The 17394-nt window shown below is 51.4% G+C and overlaps 1 protein-coding gene across 4 annotated transcripts; it reads right to left on the reverse strand.

The window, feature by feature from the left end:
• Nucleotides 1-39: 39 nt before the first annotated feature.
• Ephb6 (EPH receptor B6) lies at nucleotides 40-15532 on the reverse strand. Of its 4 annotated transcripts, none has more exons than XM_042273132.2 (18): nucleotides 14861-15526; nucleotides 7875-7946; nucleotides 7388-7588; nucleotides 7049-7113; nucleotides 6016-6790; nucleotides 5205-5360; nucleotides 4525-4875; nucleotides 4206-4330; nucleotides 3856-4018; nucleotides 3378-3492; nucleotides 3079-3131; nucleotides 2785-2904; nucleotides 2436-2683; nucleotides 2037-2207; nucleotides 1388-1537; nucleotides 751-944; nucleotides 473-628; nucleotides 40-353 (listed from the first exon to the last, which is right to left on the reverse strand). In XM_042273132.2, exons 3-18 carry the CDS (start codon nucleotides 7485-7487, stop codon nucleotides 245-247), a joined length of 3051 nt encoding a protein of 1016 aa, XP_042129066.1. In that variant the 5' UTR covers nucleotides 7488-7588; nucleotides 7875-7946; nucleotides 14861-15526; the 3' UTR covers nucleotides 40-244. The 4 variants fall into 4 exon arrangements, with proteins under 4 accessions (XP_042129066.1, XP_006997203.1, XP_076422544.1 ...); XM_006997141.4 differs by having other exon boundaries at nucleotides 2037-2210; nucleotides 14861-15525; XM_076566429.1 differs by lacking the exon at nucleotides 473-628 and having other exon boundaries at nucleotides 14861-15532.
• Nucleotides 15533-17394: the final 1862 nt, after the last annotated feature.

A 17394-nucleotide genomic window follows, 5' to 3' on the forward strand; every position in this document is an offset into this window, starting at 1 on the left:
CCTAGCCCGCCCTTGCAGACTGAGGCATGGACACACCCAAACTTGTAAATTCCCTTCTTTCCCTTTAATATGGGGGAGGCTGTTGGAAGGGCAGGATTTGGGGATGCAGTGTCCAGCGGGCTGGGTTTAATGCGGCAGGCATGGAGGCCAGGAGAAAGCCTGGCTCAGTCTCACACGTACTTCCTCCACCCTATGTCCAGGCCTGGGGTGGGGCTTCAGCGGCTCACAGACTCCCGACCAGGCTTTACACCTCCACGGAGCCTGGCTGCCTCAGGTGCTGCTGGAGGAGCTGGATGTTGTGCAGTAGTTTCTTCTGGTGGCCAGCCAGGGTGATGCCCAGACCTGGCAGGTCTCTGTTGGGGAAGGAGTGGATCAAACTTGGGCTTGGGCCAGGCCCTTCCATACCCCAGGTGCACCCCCTTGCCTGAGGCTCAGAGTGTCTTTTCCCTCCCATCTCGTCAGCCCCGCTTACTCTAGGCTGAGCTGAGCCACATCACTGAAGGTGGAAAGGCCGAACTTGGAGAAGTTGTCCTTGTAACACTCTAGTCCAATGGCTGAGAGCCAGGCCTGGGGAGAGTCCAGGCAAGGAAAGGCCAAGGCCACAGGGTTCAGGAGAGCCTGGGAAGGCCTAAGGTGGGGAGGGGCAAGCAAAACAGGTTTCCTCTTCATCTGACCCTCTCTGCTCCATTTTCCTTTTGGTTTACATTTACCCTCCCTGGCTTTCCCAGGCTCCAGCCCCAAGCTTCAGACCTGTCCCCGGAGCCCCCTTCAGCCTGTAGGGTGTCTGGCTTTCGGATCATCTTGTCAAATGCAGCCACAAGCTGGTCAAAGTGAGGCCGGCGGGCACGGTCCTTCTGCCAAGTGTCTAGCATCAGTAGATGGAGTCCAGTGGGGCACCCCGGAGGTGGAGGCAGGCGGAACTCTTGCTCTATTGCGTTTAGTACCTGCAGGTCAAGAGGAGCACGTGACGAGAAAGCTATTGCTAGCAGGGGTGTTGGAAAAGCGGGGGTGGGGGTGGGCTGAATTCAGGTGCAGCATGAGGCCGAGATGGGAAGGGAACCTTAAAATTTGCAATGTTCAGCTGGGCGGTGGTGGCGCACGCCTTTAATCCCAGCACGCGGGAGGCAGAGCCAGGCGGATCTCTGTGAGTTCGAGGCCAGCCTGGGCTACCAAGTGAGTTCCAGGAAAAGGCGCAAAGCTACACAGAGAAACCCTGTCTCGAAAAACCAAAAAAAAAAAAAAAAAAATAAAAAAAAAAAAAAAAAATTTGCAATGTTCTAGTCACAAGGTATTCGAATAGGAACAGCTCAGAAAAGGCTGGGTTTGGGATATAAGAGCACAGGTGGGATTACAGCGGACAATCAGCAGGCATCCTGGTCAAGTTCACCTCCTGCTCACTCATGTCCCAGTAGGGCCGTTCTCCGTAGCTCATCACTTCCCACATAAGTATTCCAAAGCTCCAGACATCGCTGGAGGTTGTGTACTTCCCATGTGTAATGACCTCTGGGGCTGCCCAGCGAAGCAAGGAGCTCGAACCCTGAAGGGGAGAGCCAGAGGTGAAACAGTAATAACCGTAGTAAGAATCACATTCACTGGACAACCTAGATGCTTCGATGTCTCTGGAGTCTCACATCCAGCATCTCGTTCTATCCCCGTGACCATCCTGAGGAGTAGATATTGAGGCGTGGGATCGAAGCTTCAAGACTATGAAACTGCACAAGGCCATGGGGCTTGAGAGTGGAGCATTCGGGATTTCAATACCACCGTGCTGCTGACTCTTCAGCCTATGTGAACTGTACTGATGGCTAGTAGGAGCTGGTCCTAGTCTCACATTTCTCTTGTTTTCCTGTGCTCCCTTTTCCCCTTGGTTCCTTAAGTCCCCCAATTGCTCTAAGCCCAGGCTCCCCTCCCCTCAGCATGCGATGGAGTTTCTAAAGTCCCAGGCACCATGATATCCCATAGCTGTACCCACCCCATGTCCTAGCTTTCCTTCCAGCATGCTCAAGAGCTGTGACCCTCCAAGGCCCTGAACTCACCTGAGGGCTGTGGCCAAGTCGGGCCACCTTGCACACCAGGTGGCTGTTCACCAGCACACTGCGGGCAGAGAGTGCTCGGTGCACAAAGGCGAAGCTGGACAGGTACTGCATGGCAGCAGCCACCCCCCGCTGCATGGCCACCAGCTGCAGGCTACTGAACTGACCCTCCCGCTGCTGAAGAGCAGAGGATAGAGGTCACCAACAGGGTAGACACGCTGCAAAACATACATCAGCGCAAGGGGGCCCTTTGGGAGCAAACTTGGGAATCAAAGTGGCCTGGGAATGAAGGAGGATGGGACGGCAAGGAGCCAAGGCACAAGGCTCTGACTTCTGGAAAATGTGGGAGTTCTAGGCTTTCCTCAACCCAGGACCCGCCTCCTTCACCAGAGCAGAACTGACCCTCAGGAAGCTGTCCAGGGGACCGAGCTCCATGAGTTCCGTCAGCACCATGACAGGCCGGCTCTTGGTGACTACACCTTCCAGCCGTAGGATATTGGGGTGCTGGAATTGGCCCAGCAGTGCTGCTCGGCCCAGAAAGGTCATCTTCAGGCTCTCAGCACCTCCTGCCCACAGGGCCTGGATAGCCACAGCCTGTTCCCGCCTTCCCCTGGGTTGTAATCGGCCCCGACGCACTTCTCCGAAGGAACCTGGAAGAGTAGATACCGGTATGGATAGAAGTCATGAAGTGTTCAGCTGTGCTTAGAAGGGATCACCAGGCCCTCCCAGGCATCCCTTGCCCCTCAAATACCTGCCCCGATGACTTCCTCAATCTTGATATATGTAGGGTCAACTTCCCGAGCAAGCTCTCTGATAGCCTGGCAGGGGTCCTCATATGTGGAAGGGTCAATGTAATACTTCACTCCAAGCCCTGAGGAGTATAGTGTATTATGAGGGTGTGCTGCAAAGCAAGAACACCCAAATACCCGAGACAGGACACACCCTTCTGCTTCTGGAAGATGGTGAGGAAGAGCCCCTTCCCCACCAGGCATGCGCGTCGAGCCATGCCTGCAATCCCAGTCACAATCCCTCTGCCTGTCCCTACCTGGGCTGCTGTACTGCTGCAGCTGTTCTGTGTAGCCGGTCCCACGCCGTTTCCTGAGAGGAAACCATCAGTCTATAATGGCACCTGTCTCTGCCGGCTCGTGTCCGCCCCAATCACCCTGGCCCAGCAGACATCTTGGCAGCTCATGGGTTGGAGGACTGAGGGGACCCTACCGGGACCCTCCTTCCCACCTTAGCATTGAACTAGTAGAAAGGCATGTGAAATGCTGCGGGGGTTCCTGGGGCGGTCAGGACTGGAGTGGTACTGGGGCAGGGGGGTAGGAGTGGCAGGGGCCTCACCGCTGGAAGATGACAGCCAGTACAGTGATGGCTGCCAGAAGAAGGAAGGCCAAGGCCCCCAGGATGGACCCAATCACCAAGGACAGCTGCTCTGGAAGCTGGGAGGGCAGCTCACCTGAGGGATCAGTGGCAGAGTCACAGGGGGCAGCCAGGCTTTCTTTGTGTCTACATGCCTCCGATGCCCCTGGACATCCACAGCACCACAGGCACACGCCTCACGGGTACACTCATCCACTTGAACATACTTCCAATCTTTCATAGTCAAGAACTATCCACACAAGTCCACACTACATGCATTCATACGTGCAAACCCACTCATATGAACTCACTACCTCCCACTTTACCCATACAACCTCTAAAGTCAGGGGTCACCCACAGTATCCTCCTTTCCCAGTGACTCTGGTCTGGAGGATGACAGGTCAAGATTTGTGACTTAGACAGTCTTGGGACCCAAATGCCCATGTGGACTTCCTCTCACCTTGAGGCAGGGTCTGGAAGTAGACTTTGCCCCCATAGGGGCCATGGCCAGCTGCAGTCCGTGCCCGCACCTGGAAGCCATAGATGTGGCCAGGGCTCAACCGTGTCACAGTGGCAGTGTTAGTCTCACTGGTCATGGTGAAGGAGTGGGATTCGTCTTCTGCCTAGGGACAACGATCACTCACTTACTTTGTCCCTGCTTTGATTCCCCCATCTTCCTCTGTGATACACCTGGTGCCTTGGGCTCCTGGCATCTCTTGCCCCACTTTATAGCAATGCCCTTTTAGGGTTGGGGTTGTGGCGGCTGAGAGCTCTCATGAGGCCCGCCAAAGTGCCCGACTCCCTGCCCACCTGGTCATAGTATCGCAGCTGGTAGTCGAGGATGTTCCCATTTGTTTGCTCGGGCTGTGGCCAGGACACTGTGATGCTGTTGGCTGCCCGGCTCACCTGGTGCATCACAGGAACTGCAGAAGGGACTGAAGCGCAGAGTGGAGAGTTATTGTTGCGGGGGACGGGCGGGACGGGAGTCTCTGGGAGCAGCAGCCCCCAAGGGTGGAGAGGATAGACGTGAGAATGTGATCTCTAATGCAGGCTGGCTGGAAAGCAGGTATGGGGAAGAGGGGATCTGAGGGGCTGAAGCAAGCTGGCCTGAAGAAGGAAGAGGGCTCACCTTCATGGCTGGTGCTGACATTGATGGCCGCTGCCTGGGGAGGGTCAGGGCTGAGCTCAGACACCCCATTGACAGCCTGCACTTCCAAGATGTACGGCACATGGGCTCGGAGCCCCCCAACTAACACTCGGCTCTCCGTCAGGCCCCTCTGGCGGGGGTCGAAATGCACCTCATCCCTGCAGCGACGGCAGGTCCCCCCGCTGCTGGGCTCCCGGTGGCCTCCACACTCTTTGCACACAACATTGAAGAGCAGGTCCCCCCTTCCGCCCAGCTCGTGAGGCAAGCGCCAGTGCAGCATGAGGGCTGAGCCCTGCACCTCAAACCAAAGCTCCCTGGGAGCAGACGGAGGGCCTGGAAGGGGTGTAGCGGGGTGGGGATGGTTGTGAGGTAAAGGTGATTAGGGAAGGAAGGAGGCCAGAGGGTGTGGCCAAGGGGGCAGAAAGTAGAGGCAGAAAGGAGGGTGGATGAGCAGAGGAGACAAAAAACAACAACAACAACAACAACAACAAAACAAAAAAACAAAACAAAAAAAAAAAAGCAATAACAACAAAAAACCAAAAAATGCAAAGTCATTCCAAGTGACCTCCAAAGCCCTCTCATCCCCATGGTTAAATTAGGTCCCCCCCCCCCATCCTCACCCATTCCTGGATTTAATGTGCTGAGCTGGGCTCAGGACTCACCAGTGCATGGAGCCTCTGGGGGGTCGGAACTGGCCCTGTAGAAGCCCTGGAGACAAGGGCACACCGGGGCCGCAGGGTCAGGGGAGTGGCTGCGGGCCGGACAGGCTGAGCAGGGGACATTCCCCGCCAGGGCCTTATAGGACCCTTCAGGGCAGGCTAAGGAGGTAAAGGAGAGAACGTGGTGTCATGTTTACTTTATCCACCCACCCTGAGTTTCTAGTCATCTGTACAAAGTGTCCTCTGTTCCCCAGAGCTGCTTCTTGGTCCTGAGACCCAGTCTCCACCCGCTGTTCCCTGGTGCACAGATCTATTCAGTCAGCCAGGGGACAGCAATCACTTCCACTTATGAATGGTCCGGTGTGCTGGGAGCGGGGGCAGTGCAAGCCCAGAAGTAGGTGTTCCTGGCGAGGACACAGAAACTCCCTGTGATCATTCTTTTCAGCCTATCCACTACCACTTCCTACTTGCCTTTCAGCTACCGGCTCTGCAGTGAACCCTCCCCAGTCAGGTAGCTTATGAGCACAGAGGAGCCCACACAGGGCAACCCAAGAATGGAGGAACTTCTGCTCTCTGTCCCTTCTTGGGCCCACGGCCTTAGGGTACCAAACATCGGAATATGGAAAACCCTAGCCATTTCTAGACATTGCAGATGAGTTCAATGAGCAAGTCTGTAAATACTTTAGAAAATAAAATTGGGGAAAACAGGTCCTTTCCTGAGGTGGCTTCTTTGAGGTATTTTGTGGGCAAAGCCAAATTTGGAGTGCCCAGGAGGGAAATCCCAAGGCCAAGGGGGTGCGGGAAAGGCTCTCACCTTGGCAGAGCTTGTCTCCACGAGCAGGCTGGTGGCCGGGCTGGCAGCGGCAGCCTCCCACAGCTACCATCCACCTGCCTTCCCCATTGCAGTGTAACCGCGGGGGGCTGCCCCCCGCCTGGCCTCCGACTCCGTCCTCCTCTGGTTCTGCATGAGCTACACAGGTCCCCACGGCTGCCACCAGGGAGGCGCCTCCAGCTCCACTGGCCTGCGTCTCAGGAAAGGAGGCAAAGGCCCGCAGGACAGAGGGACAGGTGTAGGAGAAGAGCTTGACTGCCACAAGGGCCAGGCAGGCCCCTGTGTCCTGGAAGGCCACGTAGAAGCCACGCTGCGTGAGAGGACCAAAGCTGCGTTCTTTGACATTCAGCTGCAGCCCCACCCGCTGACCAGTCCTGTGGGGTCCCACGGCCCACGAGGAAGAGGAGGAGGAGGAGGAGGAGGAGGCAGGGAAGCTCTCGTCTGCTGCAATTGTGTCCACTTTGGTCCAGCGTTTGAGGTGCCAGGTTGAAATGCTGTCGGGGCCGTCGGGCTCCTCAGCCTGCCGGTAGTAAAGGGTGAAGGTCTCCCGGCAGGTACCCCCACTGACACCCAGGCTGGAACATGCTCGTACAGAGAAGTGAAGGCGGATGTGTGCCCTCTGGGCCCCTCGCCGCTCCACAAAGTGTGTCTGCAGCCAATTGTCCTGTGCAGCACCTGGAGGGACCCCCGCCACGTGGCATGCTTCGAAGGTCCGAGTCAGACGGCGCTGGTCATCTAGAACACTCACCTCGTCCCACTGCAAGAGGACCAGGGAAAACAACGACTGCTCAGTGTGCAAAGGGAAACGACAGCGGGGCGTTGCGGGGCTGTGTCTGTTCTACTGAGATACAGCATTAATGACAAGCAAAGCAGAGAGAGGGTACATGGAAATTCTGCTCCCCACAACGGATGGGAGTCTTAGCTCAGCTCTTATCCAGGATGTCCTCCCTCAATTCCACTTTCTAGGGAACAATCCAGGCCAGAGGATGGGTTCAGAATGAAGAGTGGCACTCACCCCACCTGGTGGGTAGGTGAGCCAGCCAATCTCAGAGGTCTCTCCTGTGGTATCCAGCAGTACTTCTGTTCAGACATAATGGGGCACATTGTGTAAAGCCTCCAGCTGGCAACGCTACTCCCACTCCATTCCATGGAAAACCAAATACTATCCCTCCCGGATCCATTTAATTTGCCAGCAGGAGCTTAGTATCCGTGAAGATCCTGAGTCTAAAATACTTGATATAAGTTCTGTTCACCCTCTTTACACGCTTCCTTAACATCTTCACTCTTTATCTCCACCCCCTCCCACTCGACTCCACTGGCTGGGTGGGACTCTCCTGCCTCCTCTCCTTCCTACCTTCCAGAGCCAGAACCGAGGGCCCCAGAACCAGGACCCACAGACTGCACACCATGCCCGCCACTCTGCTCCCTGACCCAGCAGTGTCCTCAGTAGCCATGAGGTATCTTCAGAACTCCCACCATTGCCTCGGCTGCCACCCTGCTCTGAGGCGGGGCTGCAGCTTTTGCAAGACTCGGGGTCTGCAGCCAAGTTTGTTTCCTAGGGAGAGTATGGGATAAAAAAAAGAAACAGAGTGGAGAAGTCATATTGATACACTGTATAGGTGCCCAAACTTCATATAGTGCCTGCTCTACTGTCCTCTAGCTGTCCCTGAACCAACCGTGGGCAGAAGCCAGTAAGCACTGACTCATCTGAGCCTGCTAGGCACATTCCACTTTCCTGTAGAGACACCTGTCAAACCCCTCACCTCTACTCTTTATGCGACCGTGTCTCAAGGCCCCAATTCTTCAAGAGGATGCACAGCAGAGTGCTAGCCTAGTCTTACCCTTTTCGTCTGGAAGGACTTATTCCAGTTTGTTCTCTTCATTTACTCTGCTCCTTTCCTCCAGCAGCCAACCTGTATGGTAGTTGAAAGTCTCTGGTCATTAACAGCAGGCGGGTAAGAAGCAGTCCATCCTGATGGACACGTGGATTCTCACTAGGCCCCAGCAATCCTGCCCTGAATACTCTCCGCTGTTTCACGGAGACAGTGAAGCAAAAGGGACAAAGAAAGATGGCTGTGGGGTATGAAGGGAGGGGAGGTGGATGAACAGATGCAAAAAGAACGCAGGCATAAGGACTCTGGAAGATAAATGAGGCTGTGTTAGGAGAGGACAGAGCTATGTGGGTCTGGCACTCATTCTGAACAAAGGTTCTCTTCCCCACGGGGCATGTTTTCCCTCACGGCTCACAGAAAACTAAGCATACACCGTAAACCTACAAAAGGATGCTTATTTGCTCAAAATTGGAGGAAGGCAGGTTGAAACAACAGCGACATGCTATTTGTTACAGAAGGGATGTGTGTGCCTTTACCATGACTGCATATGTTACAATCATATTCCCCAGTGGGATGGTTTTAAGAGGTGGAGCCTTCGGGAGGTAATTCTGCATGGAGGATTTATAGGAATGGATTAGCATTCTCAGAAGAGACCCCCCAAAGGACTCTCCAGCCTTCTCTCCACGTTGCGAAGTGGCAATGAATGGAGGGCAGTCTGAAACAAGGAAGGTGGTCCTCACCACAATCCAGCCACGCTAGTACCCTGATCTCTGAACATCCTCTGAATGGTGAGGAATACCCTTCTGTTGTTTATTCACTGTCACTGTCCAACGGATGGACCTTTACGGTTGTAGGCTGCAATGAATAAAATACCACTTAAACCCGGGAGATTGACAACACAAAGTCGGACAAGACATGGTAAGGGTCTCTTCTCTACACTGTGCTGGTGAATTCATATTGTATATGGCATGTGGGAAATAACTGGCAATATCTGTCTGGTAACTTGACATCTAGAAGTCCTTCGGGTATCACGAACTTGCATGTACTTGTTTAAACCAGGGTATTAATGAGATTGGGGGTGGGACGATGGTGGGGATTGAATCCAGCTCTATCTATCAAGCTTTGTCCTTAGCCACTGTGAGTTGTTTGTAAGGGAAAAGACTGTAAAGTGGCTGAACATCAGTAAGAGGATGGTTGAGAAATTATGGTCCATCCTAAGCAACAAATATGAGCTGTTAATGTAATAGTATGAAAATGATGTCCAGGTGAAAGCAGTATGTGCAGAACAGTCTAGAGTAAGCTCCCACTTGTTAACTTGAAGAGAATAGATATTGGGCTGGGTATTTAGCTCAGTGGTAGAGCATTTGCCTATCATATGTGAGGCCCTGGGTTCAATCACAGCACCAGAAATAAAAAACAAATAAATACATAGGCATGTGGAAAAATATTATGGAAGGATACATAAAATTTGGGAAGAAAGGAAATGAAAGGGACAGGGGAGATAATTTCATTGTCTTCTTCTTAATTTTTATAGTAAAATCATCTTTCATAAGTATTAATGATCTTTTGAATTTAATGATGAATCAAGATTTATTTTTAAAACTGTAGTTAATACCTGTTTAGTAAAATGAATCAAGATAGTGCTTATGCCCTCTGAGTGATTTCTAGGCTCTACCTAACATCCATCCCCTACAGGAAACTTCTGTAGTCATTAGTAGGTACAGTTCTATGCCAAACAGCCTGCCAAGACATGGCTGCTTCCAGGGCCATGGTGAAGACCAGTTCCACTATTGGTGGTACTCTTGTCTTCCTCGGTAACCTGGCCTCCAAAGTTCATGTGGCACAAGAACAAGAATAGTGGGATTCACTCGTTTCTGGTGAGGAGAAAAATGAAAGGCATATTGCTCACAATACTGAGAGAACTTAGAGGGAAAGAAGCAAGCAAAACAAACAGCAAAGCCCAAAGCCAATTGGAAGAGCAGCCTCACCCTGGCTGCATGTGGCCTGGTGATCCAATGATAGCAGAGGACACATTTCCAGTGAAGCTGAAGTTAGACAGAAACTGTGCTTTACCGTGGTCAACAGAAACGCTATCACTTAATTCCTGCCCATCTGAGTTTCTTTTCTGGCACAGGTGTTACGTGTGTGATATGATAAAGCTTTTAGTGCCATCCCATGAAGCCATCCTAGAGGGACACCTTTTGTACACACCTGAGGGCTGAGTAGTAATCAAGTAACCAGTGAATTCTTCCCCTCGTTACCAATGGTGCCCTATGTGTGTGACATAGACAATTCACGGGCCTACAGAGAGAGGCACTCATTAAACAGTTCCATGTAGGAAGAAAGTTTGTAAGAAGCACAGATTCCCTGAAAACACTGTTCTAAGTGATGCCAGGCTCTCTCACGGATCAAGTAAATGCTCGAGGGAAGAACTTCAGAGCTTATGTAGCTGTCTTCATTTTTGTAATGCTGGCTCCAGCATCAATATCTGTTTCGTGAATACCATGAAGTAATACACACTGGAGGTGCAATCCCCCAAATTTCAGGGCTTGTCAAAAGAGCCCAGGTTCCATCCAGAGCCACAGCGTTTGGGTACATTTTTATCAAGGTCAGAAGATGCCAGAGGCAGGCTTTTAAACAGTGGAGGCTACTTTACTATATGCCTAGAAGATACTCCTCAAAATAGTCTCTTTCAGGCAGAGCATGAGTGGGTTCTGATTCTATACAGCGAAGAAACAGTGAAGACTGAGCCTTTTTACACTCACAACTGGACAATCATGGAGAAGGAATAGTTAATATTTTGTTAACAGTGCTAATAGAACTTTTTGTTTGGAAGAGAAAAGCGAGACAGAAAAAAAAATAACAGAAAGCAACAGTTGTGCAGTATGGAACATTCTAGAAGATGAAGAATGATAAAAATAATTGCTCGGATAAGGTATACTAGTGTAGCGCCTTAGCATGCATCTTGATGACAACCCGAAGCTGGCCTATCTCCAGATGATCCAGAAAATAGCAAAAGCAATGATGAAACGTATTAAAGCCACACTACTCCTGTCATCGAGAATAAAATGCAAACACTGAATGGAGACTGTTATTTGAGTACTTGCTTTTTTTTCTTTTTTCTTTTTATTTTATTAAAAGCAAAGACATTCACTTTTTAAAAAATGCTTGATGATCTTAAAGTATTCAGCAGTATATTTTGATGCTGGAAGTGAATCTTCAGATTCAGACCCAGAATATTGAAGATTAAAAACAAGTGTATTGGGGGTTGAGGGGGTGGGGTGGGAGGTGGGGGAAAATGTTGCTGAGTCAGAGTAGGAAGTTAGATCAGTTCTTGCTAATCCAACTAACCAAGTCTCCTATTTATACATAAAAAGATTCACAGTGTCTCTCCATCGCCAGAATGAAAACAAAGGAAGGGGAAACCTTGAGGTAGGGAGTAATTGCTGTCAACTATGTCATACCACTGCAGATTCTTCTGAAGCAAGTTCCAAAGGTAGAAAAACAAGAGACAAGACAGGAGTGCTCCTCATGTCTGGAATACTAAGGAGGCAGGGCTTAACACTCACTTTCAAAGGTTGCTTTGCAGCTTGAAGCCACAACATCCCTCTCATTTGGTGCAGGAGGGTATCTTGGGCACAGCCAGCATCCTGTAGCCAAAGCCCCCTTTAGTCCCTCTCCCCCAGCCTGTCTGAGATCCCCATTTCTGCTGCAGCTCAAGAAATGAACTGGCCAGGGTTTGGAAGTCCTCAGACTTCAGCAAGGACAAGAAACTGATCTCAATCAAAAAAAACATTCATATTTCAGATGTACATGAAGTTTTAAAAATATGAAATACCTGAAGCAGCAGAAATGTGGCTCAGAAAAACATCAACAGGACAGCTTTATGTGTCACAAATCACATTCTACGATTTTGCCTTTTTCTATTCCTGAACCCTTTTTTGGGGTCTATCGCTTTCCTTCTTTTTTATTTTTTTGGAAAATAAAGCAAGTGCATCAGCTAGATCACAAGCCTGATACATTTGCTTTATTTTACAAAAAATAAGGCAGGATCTTAGGCATCGAGGCTGTATTTGCTTTTAGAAACTGGCAAATTCCAGAGATGTGTAGCGTTTTAGCTCATCAGATATAGATTGTGAATTCTGTTTTCTATGAGAACGAAAGATTGGAAAGTAAATTAAATCAGCAAATCTGTAAGAGCTTTAAAAATTAACTACGCTTAAATGACATGCTAAGTTTGATGGCTTCATGAACAAACCCAGCTTATTTGGTAGTTTATGCACCTCACTCTGAACTAATATAAAAAATAAATAAGACAAGTCAGTTTAAAGCAAGGTATGACAGAGATATAGAGACCATTAAAACTTGCTACTGTACGAGGGTGCTAGGGATGGAGGATAATTAACTCTTACACATGCCTGAATTGTTTTCTTCTTATTATAATATGCACACCTTACTTTCATCGTTAAAACCTAAACAAAGCTAGGATGTATGAAAGGATACTTTTGAAACTGGACACACAGAGCATATGTTTGCATGTTTGATTTCTCTTCCCTTTTTCACCTGTCTGTTTTCAGAACATCTAGGAATTTTCAACTCTGAGACACAAGAGACAAAACTGGGAGTCATGGAGCAGAAGGATGTCAGCCACAAAGCAGAAGGAACTTTTATTCTTGGGCGTTCTGTAAGCTTCTCTCCCAAGAAGTTCAAGTTGTCAGCATGCTTCTCTGTCGCCATGCTGGGCTAAGGACTGTGTCTACCAAGGGAAAGAAGGGGGACAGAGGGGACTGGATACTTGCAACATGTCAGGAGGGCCTCCCTGGCAATAGAGGGAGGCTTGTGAGACAGATTTTCACGGAGTATGGTCGGCTGCTATCCAGCAGGGATGGGGAGCATTCCCAGAGCCAAGGGCCAGTGGTTTTAGGTCTCTTGTGGTTGCTGAGCTGGTTTTCACACCTGTTAGCTGCAGGGTCAGCGTAGGAGGGGTCAGCACCATAGGCTGGTCCTCTGTCCTGTTCTGCAGCTGTTAAACGCCCAGGAAATTCCAATATAATCCTTGCTCAGCTTTCTGCTGCCGTCTCTACCCTTTAATCTGCACCCTGGAGATCCTCTGGTGAGCTCTCTCCGTGCTCTGGCCTTGTGCCTTGAAAAGGATCCCAAGAGGCTTCAAGGCAGCCTCCAGGACATACAGGGAGGAGATGGCTGTCCTCTGGCTCTGGCTCTGGCTCTGGCTCTTCTGATGGCCAGGCTGGAGAAGCCAATTTGTGGATCGTCTAGCTGAGGACAGTTCTATGTCCCTGGAGATCTCCAGCCTCCAAGAATGTCCCCCAGAAGCATGCTCGCTCAAGCACTTGTGCCTCCCACTCCCAGTCTTTGCAGACAGGAGAGGCATTTAAGATGCAAGCAATGTCTAGGTCTAGCCAGACAGCCATTGAGAATGAAGCACTCTGGCTGTTCACTGACTGGGGTCATGATGGTGCTGGGAAAGCGTATAATGGATGGTTTGGGGGCAAACATGGATGAGCGAGAGCAATGCGTCCTGAAAGGTAACGGGAGAAAGCCCCGAGGGTCAGGAGCTGTATCAGCGGGTGACTGATGGATGAGATGGGGTAGGCAGCAGCAAAGAGCTGGGGAATGAGTGGCAGGGGTCTTAGGAATTGCTGTCCTTGCGGTGGGCCCTGCTCCATCCTCACTGCTCTCCAGGAAGATGATTCTGCAGAAGTGCCCAGGTGAGCATGGGGTAGAGAAAGGGGAACCAAGGCTTCCAGCACCTCAGATGCTACCACAGTCCTCCCACCTGCAGTGAGGTATGGGAGGGTGACAGGTAACCTTATGGCCAGGTTCAGGAGCTGGCGAAGAGCTGGCGAAATACTATCCCAGAAGAAAATCTTGCCTTTCCCACGCTCAGCCATCCAAGCCTGTTATTGCCAGTATTCTGATAACTCCATGGACTTTACCAATCATCTGCCTGTATGATGAACGGACCAATAGACTTGAAAGGAATTTTCTATATGTCATTAGGTATGTACACTGGGGCTCTCATGGCAATTGTCTCCTTCAGGACAAAAAGACCCGTAGCTTTCAAAGGTCCATAGCTGCTATGAGCAAGGTTCAGTCCCTCAATGTCCTATTACTGGGTCAGCCTCCAAGGACTGTCCACAACCCTACCAGTCACTCCCACTGGTCTGGCAGTTGAGAAGCATCATCTCCCCTTTCAGAACCACCTAAGTCAAATTCCCCTGATGGGTGGAGGGCCTGGGTTAACTGATTGGGAACAGGCTGGGCAGCTCTTCTACATGGGCACTGCCAGGGACATTACAACATCAGCTATGCTGGTCCCCTGCCAGCTCCCCCAGGGATGGGAGGAGAGAGGGTGCCAGACGGCCAAGATCAGTGGGCAGGGGCAGAGAGGCAGGCTGGGCCAAGCACCCAGATGCATAGAGGGGGTGGAGCTGGGGCAGGAGCAGGCAGGAGACTTTGTATGCAACTGGAGTGTGGGGGGAGGGGCGGGGGGTTGCTTATGACTGGGGCTCAAAATCCAAGCCTCTAACTCCAGGCTTAAGTGCGGGGGTGGGGGTGGGGGGAGGTAGTGGTGAAGATGTAGATTGGCCCCCTGGATCCTCCCAGCAGCGAGGAGATTGGAGAGATGCCACAGGAGTCAGAGGCATGGGCAAACCTTTTCTGAACGAGGGGAGCCTGACCTTTGCGAGGTTACCCATCACACAACCCCTCCCCAAGCCAGAGGCAGAGGAGGGTCGCTGGATGATGAAAGAATTTTAACACCCAGGATAGTGGACATGAATGAAGGCTAGGGCAGGGACAGTTCCTCAGGAACCTTCTCTTGTTTTGGAGAGGTATACTCAATACTCCCCCAAGAGACTCCCCACCACCCAGGGTGTGCACAGGCCCAGGCTAAAGCAATCCTCCACTTTGCAAACCTTAATCCCTTAGTCTCCAGACACAGTATCCTTTGACCTCCCAAATCCCTAGCTCACCTTCCTGCCGGCCTCCAGCTCTGCAGTCTGCGCCCCCGAGGCCCCCGTGGTGGCCCTGCAGCTAGCAGATCTCTCCCAGCGTCGTGCGTGTCCTCTCGGGTCTGGGGACCTCGTTTCCCCGCGGCCCGCGTCTGCTTGTAGCTTGGAGTCTGGGATTCTGGGGAGGACCCGAGGCTGCAGGCAGGGGCTGCTCCCGAGGCAGGCGGAGCCCCGAGGAATCCTGCCGGGGCCAGTGTCACGGAGTCGCCGAGCTCTGGTCTGGGGTTCGGACGCCCGCTGCTCCCGAGTGCGGGCTAGGCGAACGCAGCGGGGCCCGCCCCCTCTCGTCCCTCCCAGCCTGGCCCGCCCCTCTCCGGCCCCTTCAGCCGCCCTCTCTCTCTCCTCTTCCGGGAGCCGAGCCCGCCCTCTGGGCCTAGGACCCGAGTACGCAGCGCCCGCTCCCCAGTGGGGCGCGCAGTGGAGACGCTAGGCGCGCCCTGGGCCCGCCCGTGTGCTGGGGAGGGTCGGCCTCCTCCCACAGGTCCTGGCCAGCGGAGGAGACGTGGGTCGGAGGATGGCATGCGTTAGGGTCCGAGAGGAGGCGGTCAGTAGGCGCCGCTGCGAGGCGTGCTTAAAACCCTGATGCTCGCACTGGAGCATCAGCGGAGCAAAGCGCTACTGGCTGGCGGCTGATGGCCAGGGCCGGGCACAAACCCAAGCGCGGCGCCCCTGGCTCCTCCTTCCCTCTTCTTTAACTCTAGGAACTAAACCGGTGGGGCTCCTACCCAGGGTTGAACCGAGGTGGGCGTGAGCAGAGAAACGAGAAAAGGAGGAGGTGGAAGGAGAAACAAATCTCGGGGGCACCGGAGGGCAGGACAGCCAGAGAGAGTGCGGGCGTCTAGGGAGGAAAACGTCCCCGTGCTAGCGTCAAACTTGTGTCTCCTTCTGTGCCTGGATCTGGGTCAGCGTTGGGGCCTCGGACGAGAACCTCCCTCGCTCCCTTCACCCTCCTCATAGTCAGGGAAGCCTGGGGCGGAGTCCGCGAAGTCTGATGTCTTTGCCTGGCTCAGACATGGCTTGGACAAGTCGCTGCACCTCTGGGTGCCACCTCCTTGGCGCGCGCTCCGTAGAAAACCTCTCCACAGCGGTGAGAGGCGGTGGAAAGTATACTCGGTCGGTGCCCGGAGGCAGGGGCCGAACAGAGCGGTCTCGCTTCCAGGGAGAAACGTTTCTGCCCACCCCTAACCAGTTCTAAACTGGAGTCCAGGATTGGGGGTCTATTGTTCAGGTCCCGCGGAGCTGGGCTGCAGCCTTCTCACGAAGTGTTGCTACCACCTGCTGGTTCTTTTAGGGAGCACAGGCACCTGGTGAATTTCTCGGGCCCATTTTCATCTCCCCTCATCACCCCGTCCCATCTTATCCCCCCACCCCCCACCCCCGCGCATCTTTCATTTATTCAAAAGCATGCTTATGAAAGCACTAGCTGCGTATGGGCTCATCACAACTGGTACTTAAAGAGCATTTAGAAACCGATGAAAATTGTGAAAGAGACTGTGAGCCAACATGCACAAGAAACCAAACAATGGAACTCGTTGAGGCTCTGAGAGAGAAACAGGCTTTAATGAATTGGCTGAATGAGTGATAGAAGGGTGAAGACAAATAGCGAGTCCCCACTTGGACAGGAGGCTGTTCGCTCATAATATCGAGGGTCAATTAATAAGCCTGATTAAGTTTAATGACCTGCGTTTGGACCTAATTAAAACTCCAATTACACTGGTGTGTCTATAACTCTTGTTTTTTTCCATTTGTTTAGAAGCGCTCTGATAAAGGACTGTCTTTACTTGTGGTCAGCTCTTTCCACAGCTTTCAGTGACTGGGAGGGGGGAAGCCCAATCCTCATATGCATTATTAGGTAATTCTATCACGTATCTATCATCATATCCATCCAAACATCTGTGTGTTTTCTATTATCCATCTAGCATGCTTTGATGTTCTCACTCTACATATACCCTACACCCCCAGCCTCTCCTAGATGTACTAAAGATATGCCTGGAAACTTGAAAAAGTAATAAAGTACACAATTAAAGTATGTTTAAACATACTCACAAATCTAAAACGTAGCTATTTCTTTATGAAGCCCAGAAATTCCAGTATAAATTTGTAACACACCATGCATTGCTATTACAATGAAACACTTGTTTTCTTTTTTGTTGTATGACATATTACAAATGCCATTTTCTTTTATTTGGACTTAAGTCACTTTTTTTTCTTGTTGAGAAAATCTGAGGGCATCTAGTTTTCAAAGAAAACACCACTAGGATGTGTAGAAGATTAAATTTATTATTACAATTGGCCTTATATCCCAATCTACATATTTTCAAACCAAGTGTTTCTATTTTTATTTTATTGTGCATGAGTGTTTTGCCTGCATGTATGCATGCACACTGTGAGCGTGCTTGGACAGTGTGTTTGGTGCCAGAAGCCAGAAGAGGGCATCAGATTGCCTGGAACTGGAGTTACAGAAGAATGTGAGCCATCATGTGGATACCAGGAAT

Source organism: Peromyscus maniculatus, chromosome 3, assembly GCF_049852395.1.
Source record: "Peromyscus maniculatus bairdii isolate BWxNUB_F1_BW_parent chromosome 3, HU_Pman_BW_mat_3.1, whole genome shotgun sequence".
In the NCBI taxonomy this organism is placed as follows: domain Eukaryota; kingdom Metazoa; phylum Chordata; class Mammalia; order Rodentia; family Cricetidae; genus Peromyscus; species Peromyscus maniculatus.

What these genes read in the sequence shown, in the direction of transcription:
- Ephb6 (XM_006997141.4), bottom strand. Translation starts at nt 7,487, where the DNA reads ATGGCTACTGAGGACACTGCTGGGTCAGGGAGCAGAGTGGCGGGCATG. An exon ending in TGGAGACAAGCTCTGCCAAG is followed by an intron (nt 5,361 to 6,015) that starts GTGAGAGCCTTT and finishes TTACCTCCTTAG; the next exon opens with CCTGCCCTGAAGGGTCCTAT. An exon ending in GCAGCAGTACAGCAGCCCAG is followed by an intron (nt 2,905 to 3,078) that starts GTAGGGACAGGC and finishes TATACTCCTCAG; the next exon opens with GGCTTGGAGTGAAGTATTAC.